The sequence below is a fragment of the Pelodiscus sinensis genome, chromosome 6 (genome assembly GCF_049634645.1).
Source record: "Pelodiscus sinensis isolate JC-2024 chromosome 6, ASM4963464v1, whole genome shotgun sequence".
Classification (NCBI taxonomy): Eukaryota; Metazoa; Chordata; order Testudines; family Trionychidae; genus Pelodiscus; species Pelodiscus sinensis.
Genome location: NC_134716.1, coordinates 107,081,403 through 107,102,065, shown reverse-complemented (window position 1 = coordinate 107,102,065; position 20,663 = coordinate 107,081,403). Strand labels below are relative to the sequence as shown.

The 20,663-nt window shown below is 43.4% G+C and overlaps 1 protein-coding gene across 15 annotated transcripts in view; it reads left to right on the top strand.

Annotated features, from left to right (window-relative positions):
* Nucleotides 1-20,663, top strand: part of TTC23L (tetratricopeptide repeat domain 23 like) — a 40,069-nt gene that overhangs the window by 13,802 nt on the left and 5,604 nt on the right. For 14 of the 15 annotated variants that reach the window (XM_075932562.1, XM_075932563.1, XM_075932564.1 and 11 more), the window contains 7 exons: nucleotides 110-260; nucleotides 1,932-2,057; nucleotides 2,277-2,454; nucleotides 6,300-6,408; nucleotides 16,474-16,601; nucleotides 18,598-18,747; nucleotides 19,671-19,753. In XM_075932562.1, coding sequence (XP_075788677.1) covers nucleotides 110-260; nucleotides 1,932-2,057; nucleotides 2,277-2,454; nucleotides 6,300-6,408; nucleotides 16,474-16,601; nucleotides 18,598-18,747; nucleotides 19,671-19,753 — 925 coding nt within the window. Of the gene's footprint in view, nucleotides 1-109; nucleotides 261-1,931; nucleotides 2,058-2,276; nucleotides 2,455-6,299; nucleotides 6,409-16,473; nucleotides 16,602-18,597; nucleotides 18,748-19,670; nucleotides 19,754-20,663 lie in introns of those variants that run through there. The other variant, XM_075932565.1, reaches the window with a different exon arrangement.

The following is a 20,663-nucleotide window of genomic DNA, read 5'->3' as shown; positions in this document are numbered from 1 at the left end:
AATTGACTTTAGCAGAGCTGGGATTTCACCTTTAGTGTCTAAATTGATACTTATTTTCAGTTTGAAGTTGCTGTTGTTTTTAATAAGCTCATTCATTGTCTTCTCCTAGATCTTCCTGCACAAGCCATAGAGCATGCTGAATCAGCCAAACGTACCATGCTGACTGGGAATCATACACCTCCAGAGGACAAAATAGAAATATTAGGAACTCTTGTGACTATCTACTATATCTTGGGTGTAGCACATCTGGCACAGAACAAATATCCTTCCATTTGACAATACTACTTCATTATTAAAATGCCTAATACACATTTGAATACTATATATTTGAGAGAGTTTGTCCCTCTGTCTAAGAACTCTCCCTAAAAGGTAAGAGCTAGGAACACCAAATTTGGTATGCAGCTTCCTCTTATCATAACTTAAAGCAAGGTTAGGGTTTGGATGTGCCTGGAATAGGAGGGCTGTGCTATATAATGACCACAGTGAGGCAGCAGGGGATCTGGAATGGAAAGCAGGGACAGTTACACTATATAATGTAACACTATAATGGGGGGGGGGCAGCAATGGGCGAGAGATGGGGACCTAGGTAGCTATAACCCTGCAGGGGTTAAGACAGAGACAGCTATCGACAGTATATCTGAGTTTGTCTGTGTTTCTGTCTGTCCCGCAGCTAAAGGACATGCACCCCTCCCCCGGCTGTGCCCACTGGAGCTGCAGTGGCCATGGAGAGATGCTCCTCTTCAGGCCCCAACGTGCTGCAGTGAGAGAGGGCTGAGGTAGTCCTCTCTCCCAGGGGCAGCCTGCATACTGAACTCATCCCCAGCCCCACCCCAGAGCAATGATTTAGATGAAGAAAAACAAAAAATTAATTGAATTAAAGACCAGAGCAACACTGGGTAAATCTTCTATTATATAATAATTGTCAGTATTTATTATGTAGTATTATTCCTCTTCCAAGTGCTCTATACAATAACTAAGTATTCAAGTGGCACAACATCCTTGTGAGATAGGTGGGCATTTGTTCTTATTACAGTTGGGGAAATCAAGGCCAAATAGGTTAAATACTTTCCAAAGACTACAGGAGGAGTCAATGTCAGAGCCAAGTTTGGAATTAAAACTAAAAACACACATTTTTAACAGTTGGGATGATTAGCCATTAGGTGGATTGTCCATCATGAGAAGTCTTCAAATTGAGAATAAATGTCTTTCTGAAAGATACATTTTATTCAGATACAAGTATATTAGGCTCTAAACAGAAGAAACTGGATGAAATTTTTAAGTTCTGTGTGATACAGGAGGTCATATTAGATAGTTTAATGGAACCTTTTGGACTTAAATCTGTGAAAAATGTCTCCTGTTCGGCACATCCTCTACACACTATTTACTCACCAATCCTATTTTGCTGTTAGAGCTACGCATCGACCCTGATATTTTTATTTCTCTTTAGAGTTTTGTTGCAGAAAAGGATATCAAATAGGATTTGTACAATGGTAACATTTCACTAAAAGGCTCCACCAAGCCAAAAATCCTACATGAAGCCCAGATGAAAAATCAATGCAAAGAATTTTAAACCCTTTCCTTTTCCTGCTTTCCCACCATCCCTCATATTCAAGCTCTCCCTAATCCTTGTTATCTTGTGTTCTTCATTCTCTCTTTAATTGTAAATGCTTCAGGATGGAATGTGGTACATTTGCAGATCTTTGAAAACAAAGATGACAATGGATTGTAATGAATAACGTAATTTACTATATCCCTTGACTAAGTTCCTCAAATCTATCTCCTGTAAGTGTGTGACAGGAAATCCAAAGCTTCAAATGTGTATTAATTATATTACAAAAGATAGCGCTACAAAAATGATTCTTTTCTGGTTTGTTTCTGCCTGTTTCGTTTTGTTTGTTTACTAGACTGTGTTTTTTCCTTGACTGTCCCACTGGCAAAGAATCCTATCTTAGTCTGCAGAAGGCAGAGAGACTCATGGAAGAACTAAAAGAACTGAATGGGACAATGACCGTGGGATTAAAAATATCTGAGAAAGATTTAGTCATTGCACTGGGCAGGTAAACAAACAAAAAAACCTAAGTGAACCTTATGTGTAGGAGCTGGGGCTTTTATGTAAATCACACGTTATAATTCCATTTGCAACAAAAAATGGATTAGTACAAGGGTAAAAGACTTCATTGGGAGTTTGGTGTGTGCAAGGGGGGAAAAGCATTTATCCAGTGATGTGCACAACAATATTTTTACTAGAGAACCTAACTTTCCCCACTTTCTTTCAGGACATGTTTGCAGCAAAACAAATTGGTCTTTGCCACGGGTTATTTTGAAAAAGCGGTTGATGCTGTAATTTCAGCTGAAGGAGACACCGCTCCAGAACTGATACATCTTTATCAGAAAATTGCCCAAAGTGAGCAGCTGAAAAAAAACCATGAAAGAGCAATAGGATATTTATTACAGGTAGGACATCTTATAAATCTTGTTAGAACAGCAGGACTAAGTGAAAATCACAGCTATTAGCTGCTATGATTGAAGTTTAATTCATTTGTTTGATAGTAATGTTAGCAAGGATCTGCTGAAGAATCTGAACAGGAAACATAGCCAAGGATGTGAATGTAGTATAGTGAACAAGAATAGCCACATTGGCCCTAATAATGGCATGTAAGACCAAACTCATTGCTGACATAAGCAGGCAAGATTTTCATTGACATCAGTGAAGTGACACCCACTTCACACAATTGTGAAATTTACCCCTCTCTTGTTCATTAAAATTCCTATCCACCTTCACAGATAATGTAGTTGCTTATGAAAAGAGCTTTACTAACATATATAAAATCTCAGAGGAGTAGCTAGTGATGTTTAAATGTGTAAGAGAAATTATTCTTGGAATTTCTTTAGAGTTCTACTCTAAAAAGTCACTGCCTAAAAAATCTCATATGTGAATCCTGTTTGTATCTCTATTCTTTCCTTACCAAATTGAGCTCAGTTTACAATTAAAAAAAGATTTCCCTCTAACTGCCCATTCTATGAAACTAGCCTTGGGTCTTCTGAAGGCAGCACCTGTAATAAATATTCTGCATGCCAAGTCATGCCCTCAGAGGCACTTGTTCAGCCTTAGAGCAGTTTGGGGTAGTACAGATGTCACAGTTTGGCCTTGTTGCTTAGCAAACAGTTCTGGTGATGCTGCACAATGACTAGAACCCAGCTTGGTTTCCCATTGCTCTGTGAGCTCTACAAGGCTGAAAGACATACTTTGCCATTCAAGCCAGCAGCTGTGACTTTGAATAATCAGACACCTGGTCTGAGCAGTAAGAAGAGACCGTTTTTGCCCACTTTGAGTAGAACTGCATTTTGAATTATCTTCATTATAAGAGACATTGCTCCTTAATCAGAAGTCCTCTGCATTGTTGGCCCACCTCTTGTGGGATTTGAGCACTCAGACATCAGTGATGGGAACAGCATTAGAATCTCAATGGAAGAAAAGAGATTGGGGTGCCTCTAATAAATAGTAACATAGTTTAAAAATTGCATCCAGGATTGAATTAGAGCTAAAATGTGTGTTGCACTGCCATCTGCTGCTCTGCCTCTTGTTTGCTGTGAGAAGGGGTGTATAAAATATGTACTAGGGAGTCCTGGATATGAGGAAAGTCTAGGGTTTCCAACTTTGTAATATTTTAAAAATGAACACTCCAGCAGGAGTGCTGGAATCCACCCCACTGGCAGCAGGTTAGTATAATTTTTGGCAATGCCCAGAATGGTACCAAGTCCTGCTCCGTCCCCCCCTCCCCCCACACCTGCCTTGTAAAGGTGTGGGGGTGTGTGTGTGAGTACTCTGGACCTGGGGTAGGACTGGGGATGAAGCTTTTGGGCGGGGCTTGGGGCTAGGGCAGAGGGTTTAGGGTGCAGGAATATGGACACTGGGGTGGGGATGAGGGTTTGGGGGTGTGGAAGTGGCTTAGGGCTCGGAAGAGGGGTAAAGTGTAAGGATGTTAACTATCGGGTAATTTACTAGTTGAATAGTCGATGGAATTTCCATCAACTACTTGACTAGTCAATAGGCACTTCTGCATTCCTGCTTTGAAATGTACAAGAGCTCCAGCCGCACAGCTGATCCTGGGGTCCGCTCCGAAGCAGCATTGCAAAGGGGCAGCGCCGCACAGAGCCCGGAATCAGCTGTGTGATGCTGCCCCTTTAGAACACTGATGCTTTAAAGTACCCTCTCGTCCCCCGTCTGATAGAGGCAGCAATGTGGGGGAGAATTGACTAGTCGACTGGACTATCCAATAAGCATTTGCTTATTGGATACTCTACTAGTCCTTAACATCCTTAGTAGAGTGCAGGAGGGCTATGATTCAAGTTGAGCTGGAAATAGCGGTTTGGAAAGGGCTAGGGCTAAGTTCCTCTCTTTTCCTCCCCCCCCCCTCATTCCCTTCCTCTCCTCCCCCCACTTCCAGCATGACATGCACTCACGTAAGCCCCAGGCAGGAAGGAGTCCACTTGGAGTAACCTGAGAGGAGGGGATTGCCATGTGCCTCCTTCCCTCCACAGACACACCAATCAGACTGATGCCAGTGCTGCTCCCTATAGCCAGACTTCAATGGCAGTGGACAGCAAGGAAGAGTACTTAGAGCAGAGCTGCTTGTTGCAGGAAGAGCAGGGAGCAGGTCAGATCTCTCAGATGAGGCAGCTGTCAGGGACAACTGGGGGAGATGCATGGCAGTCAGCAGGTAGGGCTGGGTGACAGACCCATCCCCAGTGTTGTTGGAGCCATGCCCCTGGGGTCCTGACATTGATGGAGCCTAGACCCCTCAGGCCCATAGAACTCACCATCTCTGCCCTTCTCCTCTTCCCTCTGCCTGGATTGGGAGGGACTTGCCTGCACAGCCACAAGAATGGCCATACTGGGTCAGACCAAAGGTCCATCTAGCCTAGTATCCTGTCTTCCAACAGTGGCTGACACCAGCTACCCCAGCAGGAATGAACAGAACAGGTAATCATCAGGTGATCCACCCCCTGTCACCCATTTCCAGCTTTTGCCATTGATGGACCTATCCTCCATGAATTTATCTAGCTCTTTTTTGACCCCTGTTAAAGATGTGGCCTTCACAACATCCTCTGGCAAGGAGTTCCACTGGTTAACTAAGTGTTGTGTGAAGAAACACTTCCTTTTGTTTGTTTTAAACCTGTTACCTATTAGTCAGGTGCGGGAGCTTCAGCAGTCCATCACAGATAGGAAGTGAGGTCTTGGTTGAGTAGGAGCTAGCACAGGTGATGACCATGATCCAATCCCTGGCCCCTGCCATTATCAGACTTTTGATGCCAGGTCAGTAGATCTGATTGGACCCTTTTCAGTTGGTTTTTGTGGTCAAAAAACAAATACCTGCCCATCCTAACCAAGACCCAAGCATCTCCTCCACAGTGAGGCTAAGGCTATGTCTCTATTGCAGAGTTAACCTAAGCATCTACATTCAAATCAAGTCTTCTAGTGGCCTTGCTCAAATGAGATGGCCATGGTGGGGGAAAAATAAACACTTGACCTGCACAGAGTGGTTGTGTTAGCTGCTGACAGGTTGTGCTAATTTGGGCTATAGCTTCTGTTCCCTGATGGGCGAGTCTACAATAGTGTTAAGGGTTTTTAGCTGTGTGTTACCATTAACTTGGGTACCATAGTTAAAGTAACTCTTCAGTGAAGACAAGCCCTCTGAGCAATTCAGAGGATAATACTGTTTCTCCTAGTCTAATAAAAAGTCTCTTCTGTGATGTTTGATTCTTTACCATTGTCACATGGTAATTTCCTGCATAATTTTGCTCCCCACTCTGTGGGTCTGGAGAGTGAAAACCCTGACTTAACAGTCTGCCACATCAAGTAGAGGCAAACCAGTAGCTGCAGCTTTGAAACCACACAAAACTACTTCACACTGTTTAAATAATCCACCACCGTCTTTACAGACCAAAGGGATAAAAGTTAAAAACGGCTCCAAACACCATTAATCTAAATATGGACCTGAACCAGAATTTGAAAATAGCCTCCATTTTTAATGTAGGTTCAGAGCAAAGCCCTGGGAATACATACGTCTAACTCCTCATGGGTTGGAAGCTTCTACTTCTTTCTATTAATAAACAAGAAATCTTTGTTTGGTGGAATTTTCTTGTTCCAAAGGGTTGGTTCCTTTCTACATCTGTGGCTAACTCTGCAAAGGTGGTGGTGTCTACGAAAATAGTTACCCATCTCTGAAGAAGGCTACTTACTGTACCAGTGAACAGTGTTTATTTAGCATAATAATCTCCATCTCCATCTTTGTTAGGCACATTCCATTTGCGTGGCTCTGCACAAGAAACTTAGTGCTGAAGCTGCTCAGACGGGGCTGTTATTGGGCAAAGCATATGCTGCAACTGGAGAACAGCAGCATATTGGTAAGTAAGGAAAAGGTTTCCAGTACACAGAGTTATGATTCTTCTAAGGCCTAATGTAATGCTGTAACATGCAGACAAGACAAGGGATTCTAAAAATGTATGAAGCCTACTTAGGAATATGCCCAATAATAAAAATGAACTGAACTGTGGAATATTCAACACTTGGAGTTTGTGGGATCCATGTCTGGAACTGGCTCTTCACTCCACCTGCAGTGGGACAAATTTTGCCCTCAATTTACCTATGTGAGTCCCACTGACGTCAGTGGAGTTTGCATAGGTGTCTCAGTGCAGATGCTGGACCATTGCATGTAATAGAAGATGAAGTGCTATTTTCTAGGCAATATAACACCTAAAAGATCAAGTGTTTAATATTCCCTGGATTGGTGGGTTTTTTTTTCCAGTGTGAATTCCCTTTTGTGCTGTCTTTAGTGAGAGTTTCCATTGATTTTCATTTCCCTTGACTTCAGTGAGAATTTTAGATGTGAGGAAAGCAGTATTGGGCAAGTGCTGTGCATCTGAAGAGCTTTATTAGATGGCAAGGAGCTTGGTAAATGCCCAATTAAGGTTTCCAAGTGATAGTGTCCTTCCAAAATTTCAAGTTCAGCAAAACTCAAACCAGGAAATACTTAACTCTGCCCTGCTGGTGCTGGCAATTGCCACTGGGAATTATCTGCATGCACTCCAGTTGCATTCCCTTCTTGCTAAATGAAAGTGTATTTGGTGCAGGAATAATTTGGAGCCGCTTTGGTGAGCTGTGATTGTGATGTGACAAGATCTGGGTCTGAATCTGTGCCTATTTTCACACCTAGATTTGCAGTTGATGTAATTATTACCAAGCCACAGTGACCTATGACCTTGCTTTTATATAGTGTTTTTCATCAACAGAAATTCCAGTCTGCATCATTTTAAAACAGAATTGTGTAGCTTGTGTCAGTAGCAGGACACTGGGATCTTCTTGCCATCGGTATTGTAGTAGTAAGGTGGGATTTTAGAGCAGACTGTGGCTTTAATAATGGGTAGGGGAAAGTACTAGGTTAGGTGGTATCCTTTGTGAAAGTGTGAAGGGGTTGTAAAAGGCTATGAAGTGGTTTCTAAATTTTTGCAGGAGTGGAATTCTGTCAGGGGAGCAAGCTCAGTGTTTGAGTCTAGGTCAAGGGCAGATAGAGCATGTCCATTACAGTGAAGAGGCAAAGTGGAAGTTATATAGGTGTTGTGGGGCATGACACAGAGGTCAGAGTTAAGGTTACGTGGTTGTCTATCTTAACTCAGTATTTCCAGAAATGTTTGTTATAGGAGATAGCAGCCATTTAGCCAATTGCTATTATCATCTAGGTTTACAATTGATATGCTACTCTACCTAGGTAATAATCAAAAGACCTAGAATTTATACAGTACTTTCATCAGTAAAGCTCCAAGAACTTTGTCAGTAACTCTCTGCTGGAGATGACAAACTAAGGCACAGGTGAAGTGACTTGCCCAAGGTCACCCAGCAGGCCAGTAGCAGAGCAAGGAATAGTCCAAGTCTAGTGGTCTTTCCATTAGTCCAAATGTTACTATGTGACCTCAGTTCTCCCCCCTGCTCTTGTATATGTTGTTATAGTGGCATGGGGATAATGGTTGTGCTCAGAAACATTTGCAGTGTGTAGTTACTAATAGGGTTGGTGAACGAAAGCTCATCCATGGCCTATAACCGTTTGACTTTGATGACTTGGTTGTTTCAGTAACTTCAAGAGTGTGAGAGAAGAGTGGTGTGTGTGTTATCCCCCCTTTATCCCTGGCCCCGCCTTTCTTTGTAACATGTAGCTCCCTTCCCTCCCCCCCCCCCCCCCCGTCCCACAACAATGCTTCCTGCTCCCTCTTCCTTCCCCAGCACCAGGGATTTGGAGCAATCAAATTATTGAATTGTTCCGCTCCAGCACCAACAGTGACTGCTCCAGCTCTGCTCCAACTCCCCTCCATTCTCCGACTCAAATTAATCTTTAATTAAATAAAAAAGTGCATACTGTAATTTTGAAAAAAAAAACATTATTTTTATTCAGTTTTAAAACAATTTAAATGTCATCAACAATGATACAAACTAGAATCATTCATAATTCAATCTGCAAAAAATTATTGCAGCAATCCAGTCGTCTTCCATAGCCTGCCGCAGATCATTTAAAATGAACTTTAAAGCCAAAAACAGTCGCTCTACACTAGCTTGAGTTATTGGCATGCTTGAAGCAATTCTACAGGCAGCCTGAAGGCGGTGTGGGTAGCTGTAAATGGCCTCAAACACAGACTTAACTTTTAGCCTACCAATAGACTCCATTGCCTCACAATCTTCCCGAAAGTTTCTCTCGAATAATGCTTCATTACAATTATGAATCTCAGAAACTCGCCAGTATCTTTCTTGTTTATCCAATTCCTTTTTGAAGTCGTCCTCTTCTGAAGAATTAGTGCTTGAATTATCTCCATTTCCTTGTGATGGTTGAAGATGTCTCAGGGATGGACGCTCGAACAAGTTCAGAGTGGAGACGGAAGTTTGAGAACAGCCTGCTATTTCTGAAGAATGTGAACTTTCCAAAATCGCAAATTTGATTGTTGAGGATTCTTTTTGTTGTGTTTCATTTTCTTCAACCTCTTTCTCTGAGTTCAAATGTATCAATAGATTTTGTTTTTCGAGTCATCGAGCAATATCAAGGAGCCCTTCCTTTGCCTTTGGTATTTCCCTTGAGGTAAGACGAATCTGATACCGTGGGTCAGCAAGGAAATTAATATTGTCAAAAAGCTTCTTTTTGCATTTCTGCATGGAGGATAGAATTCCTTCTGCAATTTGTCCACCATTTTCTTGCAAGAATTTTGACAGTTTTCACCATTCCTTCATTAAAACTCCCAGAGTTACATCAACAGCTTGAAGATTCACAGTTATTTGGTTTGGCTTTGCCAAGGGGTTTCACAGGTTCTTCACTTCGTCCCGTTCAGCTTTTGTTAACTTGAGTTCTCTTGTTCCAGCAGCAGCCACTTGTTCACAGTAAGATTGAAAACGAGAAGCCAATCAATCATCGCAAATGTTGAACCCCAGCGAGTCACAGTATCCAATGACTGAGTTACCCCATGTAGATCAAGCAGAACACTTCGAATTCTTGGGGTTCGTAGTTTGAAAACGACTTGTCGAATTTTTGCCAGAGACTTCTTTGCATGTTCTTTGTTCAGTCCATCCCAGATTGCCAACTGAACAGTGTGAATACCACACCTCATCAGTTGGACTTTTGAGTCATCCTCATGAAGCCATGTTGAAAGTATGAGGCTAGGGTCATTAACCCATTGCACAGCAGCATCCATGTTGAATTCGATTTCATCCATTCCTTTAGTTCCTTCATCAGGCAAAATAGCTTCAGTTCTGTCCACATCCCAGTTTTCAGAGGTAGAAATGGTTTCATTGTCCTCGCTGAAATTTTTGACTGCACATGTCATGTTTACTGCATTGTCAACACAGATGCTCAGCACGTACATTTCACTGATCCCAAATTTTTCTAAAATAGCTTTTACTTGACTTTTCACGTAGGAAGAATTGTGTCGCCCTTCAGTGTCAATTATGTCCAAGGTTTTAACCACAGCTTTATCTTTTCTTCCTTCGTAGTATTGAGCATTGATTGCAAGGAAATTTGTTTCCACGGGTTGCCACATCTATTTTTAGGTTGCACAATTTTTGCTGCAAAGCTTTCTTGAGCTTTTCATGACCAGACTCAATGTGCTGACAACTAAATGACGAAAAACACCATGCCCTGTCAAAACGCCAAGCTGCCGACCCATTTCACCTGCAATTTTTTGGAATCCTTTGTTCTTTACCTTCTTTTGCCTGAAGGTAGTGAGTGGTGTTGACCTCAAGCAAACCATTTCCATCAGCCCTTCATGAAAATTATCAACATCCATGGTGACTGTAACCTTTGAGAACTTAAAATATGAGTCCAGTTTTGTTTGCTCAATTTTGGGTTTCTTTTCAGATGAAGTTTCACAAAAAATATTTTCTCCAGGAGTTTTCAAAGAGCCAGATGAACGTTGTTTAGCTGCGTCAGCTTTCTGTTTTGCCTCATCTTCCTGGTCCTTTTTATTAACCAGAGTGCATAGTTTTCAGGATGGTTACGTTTTACATGCCGCCAAAGGTTGAAACTTTTCACGGCACTTGCTTCACTTGTCTTGAAGCTACATGGTTTGAGCTCACCATTCACTTCCTTTTCCACCTTGTACGTTGCCGATTTCTTCTTTGTTTTTCCCAAAAGCCCAAATTTGGGCTTTTCAAATTCAAAAGTAAAGACATCGTTGAGATCCTTTTCCATAAATCGGCTATCAGTCATGGGGGGCAGATTTGATTTTTTTGTTGTTGTTGTTGAAGCCATGGCCAAATCTTCCTGTGCTGCTACCGCATCCAAATGTTTCTTGTTATGATCCCTGAAAAGCAATTAACAAAAGCAGTGCATTTTTTAATAATGTACCTGCTTGTGATATCTTAACCACTTAAGGTACTTCAAATTTATTTTGGATTTCCTGGACAAAAATCATCACATTTTCTTTTTACACAAATTATTATTAAAATATATTTTAACATGTTTCTTGCAGTTTTAATGAAGTAAGAAGTATTTTTAATATACATAATTAATATAAATTTTTATTTATAAATTGCAAGTTGGTTTTTCTTATGAAATTTTGCAGTAAAAATATTCAAAATATTTTCCAAGTTTTTAATTAATATCTCAAAAATGCTTTAATATAGATATATCAATGAAATGTGGTATGTGCTGTAGTGTTAGTACATGCTATTGCTGATCTACATTAATTGTTGGGAAGTAACGAGGCTACATGTTACTTAGATTAGTATGTATTTATTTTCAACTTTGTATCTCACTAATCTACGCAAGTACGTACTCGCCTAACCTTGGCACAAGGGTGGGAGCAGTCTGCAGTGTTGCTGGATGTCTGATAATTATCTGATTCTTTAATAAAACATATCTCAAAAAAACTTTGTAAGTTTGTATCTGTGCATTAAATCTTGATTTCAGCCAAGTGAGAATAACTGTGACGTATTTCACAAAGCGGTAAAGTAGATGTTAATATCAATTGTTATACAATCTGAAACTTTTTGGCACCTTTAGGACTTTCTTGCTAAAATATCATTCATTTTGGATTGAAAATGATCCAAAAGGGAGAGAGGCTCAAACTATCCAGGAGAAGCAGGGTCCCCTAGATTTCAGCACACAGAAGGGGAGGATTCAGGGCTGGTAGGGCCCCCCCACCCCAAACCCCCCAGCTGAGCTGTGCTGCTCCTCATGTTTTTCAGTCCTTTTGGTATTCTCCATTCCCACTCCTCTTAATCCCTACTCTATCCCCCTTTCCTGAGCCCCCAACCTCCTCTACAGCCCATTCTCATGCTCATAGTACCCCATCCCTAGGAACAGACCCAAACCTCTAATCCAACCTACTCTTGCTCCACAGGCACCCACCCCCTCACTCAGTGCACAGTCTCAGCTATAATGTATGTTCTTTTCAAAAATATTTCCAGGATCTTCTGAGTGTTCTGCTGTGCTCAGATAGCATTTGGTGGGTGCCCTCATACCCACCAGCTTGACAGTGGCAGATTTCCCTCCAATATTTCCAGTGCATTCTCAGATTTCTGGCCAAGCTGGATTTCTAACTTCAAAGTTGCAGGCTCAGAGAAGTATTAAGTGGCCTATTCATTTCACTGCAATGTTCTTGGCTGAATCAGAATGCCTGGTGAAGAGGCGTACAGTCTGAAATGAGCCCTCTGAGCCTTCTGAACTGTTCTATTCATGGCAGTGGGTGTTCTCTTCTCCCCTGCCCTCTCCAGCGCTGAAGAGTTTGACATTTCAAACATACTGTGCGCAGTTCCTCACCCTGTCTCAGCAGTGTGTTTGTGTGCACTACAATTTAATGCGGTTACACAACTATTCAATTATCCGACAGCTAACATCCCTAGATCCTGGAGATGGACTCAGACTACACCAAAGAGACAGGAGATCCCAGATATAACAGAGGGAGAGAGACTCAGATACCAAGCTGTCCCTAGGGTGGTGCAGGGTCTGGGGCAACCCCTGCCCTCCCACCATGCCCCAGGTGCAGGCCCCAGGGCAGCCCTCCCCTACTACAGGCCACACCCATCCTGCTCTGCCCCTACCCTATCTCTGTTTCCCCTTACCTCCTACCCTACTTGATGCAAGCTGGGGGCTGGGTAGCAGCAGGGTGCCATGGAGAAGCAAGGCGCAGCCGACTGGGAGGACAGGACAACAGGGTGGAGCAGTGCAGGCTGATGGGCTGCTCCAGGTCCCACCACCAGGGTAAGTGCTGGGGTGGGTATGGGGTGACCCCTGCTGTTGCCTTGCACCCATCACATCCGTACGGTGGTTGAAGCTGCTACTCCAGGCCCCCCAAAGCACAGGACCTAGGGCAGCTGCCCTGAACCATCCTATGGATGGGATGGCTCTGCTCAGACAATCCAGACCCTCCCAGACAAGCAGAAGGGGAGAATGTGAGGCTGACCAACACCAATGCCTCTGTTCTTCTGCAGGCCCCCTGGCCAGTGTCCCTTGGCTAAGGCCCACAACCACTCTCCCCCACCCATTCCTCTTTCTCCTCCCCCTTGATGAAATGCAGAGCATCTGTTGCCCCACTCCTGCCTCTAAAATGTCCCAGCCATGCCAGCAAGCAGTCATATGTCTAGTGGTTTTTTTTACAAAAGTATTTTGATTGTGCCCCTTAAACCCATGCCCAAAACATATCAGATGGAGACAGATCTTCCAATCTTTTCCAAGTTTGTGCCCAATCTAGAGCTTGAACGGACGCTGACTGGCTGGGTCAGATTTAGAGGATTACTACTTATCCATCAAGCAGAGCTGCCAAGGGAGAGGCAAAGGGGGCAGTTGCTTTGGGGCCCAGTGATTTTAAAAGACCCAGGGCTCCAGGCTACAGCTGCCCCTGATACTGTGGCAGCAGTGGTGGCTGGAAACCCAGAACCTTTAAATTCCCGACGGGGCCCCGTGTGACATGTCCTTGTGGCAATGGGGCTTTCTGGGGGAGGTGTGGTGTGGGCAGTGCTGAGGGCTGGCTGCCCCTGGCTCACCCCTTCTGGGGGAGCCCAGAGTTGAGCCCCTGCCATACCTTCCAGAGCCCAGCGAAGTCTGTCACCAGCCCTGCGCTCAAGCTAGCTATCTGATGTGAAAGGTTGAAGACTAACAGTCCAATTAACTCCTCTATCTGCACATGTTCCATGTAATCTAATAGGCAGGCAAATAGATTAAAGCAATTTCTTTTTTCAGTTCAAGTTTAATATGATTCCCCTAAAGCACTGGAGGGTGTTGTGCACTCTTTTGGAGTAATCCTTGGGTGTCTGAAACCCTGGAGTGATGATCTGAGCCCTGGCTTGATCTCTATCTGGGAGAAAAAATAGGTTGCTAGGATCTGTCAATGTTAACAAAAGCAGGGTTCTTTTTACCCAGGAGCTGAATCTTGGGAACTCCTTGGCCAAATAGTCATCCAGATTTGGGGCTATCAGAATCCTGCACCCCCATGAGGCACACACAATTTCAAAGCAATACAAGTAAGCATGTAGATTTTAGATTACTTAGAGTCAAACTTTAAGCAGAAAGCTAGTCAACTATAACAGAGGTGCCACTCTACTCTACTCAACATTTTCTGGGAGTCCAGATCACTTAATACACTGAAATAACCAGTGCATTATATCCTTCATTTTAAAATAGCACCACATAGGAAGACAGTCCCAAACTATGGAGGTTCTGTGCAAGTGGGGAAAAAAAAATATTGAAGTCAAGATCCACCATGTGGATCTGGGGAAAAAGATTGCACTGTCTCTTATGAGGTAACAAACCAGATTATATAGCCATTCCCAGGAACTAGGAAGACAGAAAGCTGAATTCCCTCATGCAGCCGGAGGTGTAGGCATATGGTGTGGCTGCAAACCATTTATGGATGTGATATTGCACTGGCATAACTGACTCCACTGATGTCCAACATAAACTTACCGTGCCTTCTGTGGGAGATGGTTAGGCCAATGCTTTGCTACATTCATAGAAAGATTCTGTAATGCTATTGGTAAATGCAAGCCCTGTCTGTCTCAGGAGATTGCTAATGGTCTATGGTAGTGTTTCTCAACCTTTTTTTATATGTTACCCCTTTTTCAAAATAGGGGAGAGAGAGAGAGAGAGAGAGAGAGATTGATTTATATATAGATATATATATATATTTATATATAGATATATATATAAAATAAAGTACACCCAGTACCTACAGTTTTCAGACACACACAATTTTTTTCTACCGTAGCAACACATTTGTTTAAAGAACTTAATTATAGCCGGGTGCATGATGAAATTTTTGGCTGTAAAAAGTACAAAAATACAGGCAGTCCCCGGGTTACGTACAAGATAGTGACTGTAGGTTTGTTCTTAAGTTGAATCTGTATGTAAGTTGGAACTGGCGTCAGCCGCTGCTGAAACTGATCAGTTTCAACCGCGGCTGAATCTGGATGCCAGTTCTGACTTACATACAGATTCAACTTAAGAAACCCAGGCGTCCCCAAGTCAGCTGCTGCTGAAACTGATCAGCGGCTGATTCCAGGAAGCCTGGGGCAGAGCAACTCTGCCTCGGGCTTCCTGTAGTCAGCCGCTGGTCAGTTTCAGCAGCGGCTGACTTGGGGACGCCTGTGGCAGAGCAGCTGGGGTGCTGCTGGGTTGCTCCAGTAGCGCGGCTCCTCGGCGCTACTGGAGCAACCCAGCAGCACCCCAGCTGCTCTGCCCCAGGTGTCCTGATTCAGCCGCTGCTGAAACTGACCAGCAGCGGCTGAATCAGGACGCCTGGGGCAGAGCAGCTGGGGTGCTGCCGGGTTGGTCCGGAGCGGTGCTGCGGGACCAACTCGGCAGCCCCCAGCTGCTCTACCCCAGGGGTAGGCAAGAAAAGCCTGGTCTGCTGGGGGGGAGGGGCACTAGCTGCACCCCCGGCCCCCAGCAGACCAGGGGGACAGGTGCAAAGCCGCGGAGCACGCCCGCAGCGGGACAGCTCGGGCGCGCTTGGGCTGTACCCCTGCGGGCGTACTCAGCGGCTTTGCTCTCTGTCTCCCTGGTCTGCAGGGAGACGGGGAGCAAAGCCTTAGAGCATGCCCGCAGCGGGACAGCCCAGGCGCGCCCGGGCTGTCCCGCTGCGGGCGTGCTCCGCGGCTTTGCACCTGTCCCCCTGGTCTGCTGGGGGGGGTCCAGCAAAGCTGCTGGACCCCCGCAGCAGACCAGGGACACCAGAGCAAAGCCGCCGCCTGGGCGTAAGTCGGATCTGCGTAAGTTGGGGACTGCCTGTAATAAAGTGCTGTAAAACTTAAAACAACAATTCAGTTTTCTCCAAATTTCAGTTGTGGTGACGTATTCCGCAGACTGCTCTCGAGTACTCCTTAGACTACTCATACCACTGGTCTGTGAGACTTTTTACACTTGATCACCAGATTTCTGCTTGGTAATGTCATCTCCCATCACTCAATGGCCTTTGGTCTGTAAAGTGAGTTTGCTGGTCTGAGTCCAGACCCCACTGAACAAATGTCCCCAGCATAAACATTACCACTCCACCCTGCATCTTCAAGAACAGTCTCAGTGGAGAGGTTCAGGAGCAAATAGCCATGGAAATTGAGTTACCCTTACAAGTGGTTTGTCCAAAGGAAGGCTGAGTCTCACTGACAGGACAGTGTGGTGAAGCCTGTACATGCACTGCCATGCTTTGTCTGTTCTGTTGATAAAGGGGACTTCAGTGTAGCAGGTTTTCATGTGCACCAAAGCTATTTTGTTTCACTTTTCCTTATTAAAAATAACTTCAGACTTCAGTGAAGTTGTTTAGGATGTAAGTAGGGTCCACATTTAGCCCTCTGCATTTAAAGATGCCAGAAACATCTTTTTATATCCACCAAGTTAAATGATTAATAAAATCTACTATTTTTATAGGATTCTTACTTGTGTTGGAGCTGAGATGTCCTGTTCTAAGAGAGGGCCAGTCTGTAATAATTACTGTGCTTATTTTTAGAGGCAGCCGAAATGTATTTTACAGAGAGTCTGACTGCATATGAGGCAGCATTGGGTGCAAAGGATGCCCTGACGCTTACTGCCATTGAGGAATTCAGTAAATGGCTTGTACAAGTAGGGAAAAACCAGGTAACACCAAATACTAGCTTATAAGCTTATTTATATGCCTTAGTGTTGGCAGCTATATAGAATATGTATGTGCAGGTGTGTGCTGGAAAAAAAACCTTACCTCCTTTAATTGCTCTCTTGGGCTTTCAGTTCCAAGGATGTTATGGGAAGTGGAGAGGAACGGTTTGAAGAACCCCTTCTACACCTACCACAGGAAGACAGGGTATCAGAGGAGCCCCTTCACCAGTGCTATGCCACTGGGAGATCCCCTTACATTGCGTACTTCATGGACTAACTTTGCACTGGCACTAAGGCCCAGACTCCACCGGTTTCCATCATACTGCCAATGTGGGTGAGGGGGGAAGCAAAAACATTGAACCAACAGCAGCAGTGCTTGACATGGAATCTCCATGCATCTTAGTATAGCCACATGTATCACCTCTTTGCTAGCCAGTGTAAAGTCCTCAGGAGATATGCTGCTGCTCCCACTCAACTCAGTGGGAAATACTCCTATTAAATGCAAGAGGAGAAAGTGTGGACCTCCCTAGAGTTCTAGGTCATCTTATTAATAATACACCTAACAGTGCATATTAGGAATTGCTCGAGCTCTTATTTAAAGTCTGGGTCTTACCAGGCTGTTTCCACTGGGAGGAGAAATTGATTATAAGAATTAGGTATTTATTTGTAAATAAACAGTAATGCACCAACACCTTATTCCCACTCACCATTTCCACACCTACCTTTTCAGCCAGTTCTGTGCCCCAAGAAGGTCTGTGTCCAATCTCTCTCAGGGCTGTTCTCGTACTTACTTCCCATGCTGTGTGCTGGTTTCCCCTTGCTATCACACAGAGCCACCATCTGCAATCAGTCGATGCCCCCAATGCTTAATTTTGTAATCAGCTCCCAGGGAAACTCCTTTCGCCACCTGGCTTAGCTCCAGCTTCTCTTTGCATGCACTCTAATGTCTTGGATGGTGGTTTCTACCGCCTTCAGCTAGCATATTCCACAAAAGAGCTGGCATACCCATCAGCTTTAACAAGATCTGTGATTACTGATAGCTCAAGTATCAGAGGGGTAGCCGTGTTAGTCTGAATCTGCAAAAGTGGCGAGGAGTCCTGTGGCACCTTATAGACTAACTGAAGTGTAGGAGCATAAGCTTTGGTGGGCAAAGACCCACTTCATCAGATGCATCTGACAAAGTGGGTCTTTGCCCACAAAAGCTTATGCTCCTACACTTCAGTTAGTCTATAAGGTGCCACAGGACTCCTCGCCGCTTTTGCTGATAGCTCAAGACATTCTTGATGGCAGCCACTAACACTTTACAGTATAACATTATGTACAAGGAGTAAAGTCCTGGCCCCACTGAAATCAATGTGCTGATAGTCCAGTCCAGAATCTGTGATATTGATTTCAGTGGGGCCGGGATTTCACACTATAATTTCTCCCATTTTTATGAAGATCCTGTTTCTACATGTTTTGATTCCTCCATAAGTAATATTTGATGGACAGAGGGATTTTTATGCAAGTTTGATCTCTCTGTTTTCTTGGAAAGTAAGCAGTCTCTCTAAGGGACAGTTCGGCAAAAAATAGGAAACTAAAGGTAATATTTTCAAAAGTAATTTTTCCCTGTGCTTATTTTTAAGGTACAGCATCTTCCAGTGTTTTTTGTGATACAAAATTATACATAGTTCAAAATAGTACATACTTACATCATAGTGTATGACCCTTCACATGCTTATCGTTGAAATACTGGACATGTCCAGTCTATGTAGATCATGGGTCAAAGAATATTAGGTGTCAAATAAAGAGGTCACTGTACCCACATTTCCTTAAAGATCAGTGCACAGAATTATACACTATATGGTTTCTTTCTCATTGGAGAATGGCTATAGATCTCAGGAAGCATCAGTGTTAAACTCCAAAAGAGTTAAGCATGCAGCAGTTAAGTCATTAAAATATGCTGATCCAAAAATGAATATATTTTATTGTATTTCTCTGTTTCATTTTTTTTCTGTAGCAGGCATACAGGCTGCTGAAAGATTCATTAAAGTCCATCATAGACACCTTTGGTGATTTTAGTGAGAAGACAGCTGAAACTTACCATATTTTGGGCAGTATCTGCCTAACAGAGGGAAAAGTCAGAGAGGCTTACCAGCTGTTCAGTAAGGTAATTATAACTGCATTGCTAGTAACACCCCTGCATCTCTATCACTATTCTGCATTGCTAGTGTTTTTCTTGGATATACTGCCACATAGTGTTTGAAAATGTAAATGCACACTAATTTTCCAAACTATAAATCCTCTAGAAATGTTAGGCTTTATATCTCTAGACATAGATAGGGAGTCTGATATGTGGATCACACTGATGGTAGTAATGAGTTTTACCCATGTATACCCATCCACTGTCCCATGTCCTCACCAGGATTTGGGTTCTGTGGACATTTGAGGATAGATCTGGCTAGCAATGATGCACCCCACATTTACTCCCCCTGCAGAAAGCTGATCCAGGCGATCAGTTGGGATTTAAAAGTGCTAATGGACCACTATGACAATTGCTACCCCACAATTGGGGAGGGAAAGCAGAATACAAAACTCTGTGCTGTTGTGGGGAGGAGGAGAAAAGAGCTTCCCACTAGTGGCAGCATGCATCTATCTCTTGCCTTAGAAGCCCTCCTCCCACCCCCCCAGTGGAATGAATAAAAAGAAGCTATATGAATTAAACTGTAAAATGACTTCTCACCCCTCTCAGCCTGGGAGACTCTAGCCCTAGCCAGCCACTATGCCTCAGTGTCCGCATCTGTATAACAGTGACTAATAATAACTGTAGCATAAAGGTGTCATGCAGAGTGATTTGATGCAAACTGCTGTATAACACTGCTGTTGTTATTTATATTATGCCCATGTATTTAATTCTACAACACTCAGCCATTTTTAAAAATATTCCTCTGATGTTATTGAAGTCCTTTATAGGCACTTGAGCTCGTTTGCTAATATATAGAAAACTAGGCATAATTAGTACTTAGGAACTGTGATTTGATTTTAATTTGGGTTATATAATGTATCACTTCCTGTTCATTTTCTGCTAAACAGCGTTTGGCGATTCAAATAGCTGTTTATGGGCCTCGTAACAAGAAACCCAAAGAGACGCAAGATCTCCTGACTGCATTAGAGAGGTGATATCATCAGCATTATTATTTATAGTGTAATATTATATCATTCTTGTTATTCCTGAGAACGCTCACGACACTGTACCTGCCCCAGGACACGTAGCAGGTTGCTAGCATCAAATGTTCATATCTGGAGTCTTGTTTAATAAAGAACAAAATTAAGCAGAAAAAACAACAAATGGTCTGGTAGCACTTTATAGGCTAACAAAACATGTAGATGGTATCATGAGCTTTCATGGGCACAGCCCACTTCTTCAGATGACCGGAGTTAAAAATTAAGCTGGGATTTCTGACAAGAGGAGGGGGGCAGGAGTTGGACTCTGAGCTGCAGATCTACAGAGGCATAGGGCAGGAGGACTCTAGGCTAGTGGGGGTGAAGGGTGGCAAAGTAGCTCCCACTGTAAGTTAGAGCAATCTTGTAAGTACAGCCTGTGGCTGGGTAGCCAGTGGATTGCCAGTAGTCTAGCTGCCCTGGAACATTCTGTGCTATCTTGCTCCCTTTGCACACACCATATGTTACAGAACTGACAACTCGTTGCTTCTGTGCATGCGTGTGGGGGATCTGGAATGGATGCCAGAATCAGTGCCTGGATATCTCATGCAATGCAATTAACCATGGCACATGGAGCCTTTTTCCATTGAATTACTGGTTCTAATTCACATCAGGTTAGCGGGTCTGAAAGTTGTTACTGTCTGGTATTTGTTCAGCGAAAACAGGTTTCTAAAATTTCTTGCTCATTTGTTCCCACTGAATTCTGTGTTAATTCTCCACTTGATTGAGTGCTGCTATTGCTCTTTTAGAAGTTAATCTAAGGATTAGGGCTGCAACTGTGAAAATAAATCTTTGAACTACAGCAATTTCATTCAGAATGATAATGTTCTATATTAGCATTTTTATTTTCACTCATCTATTTAA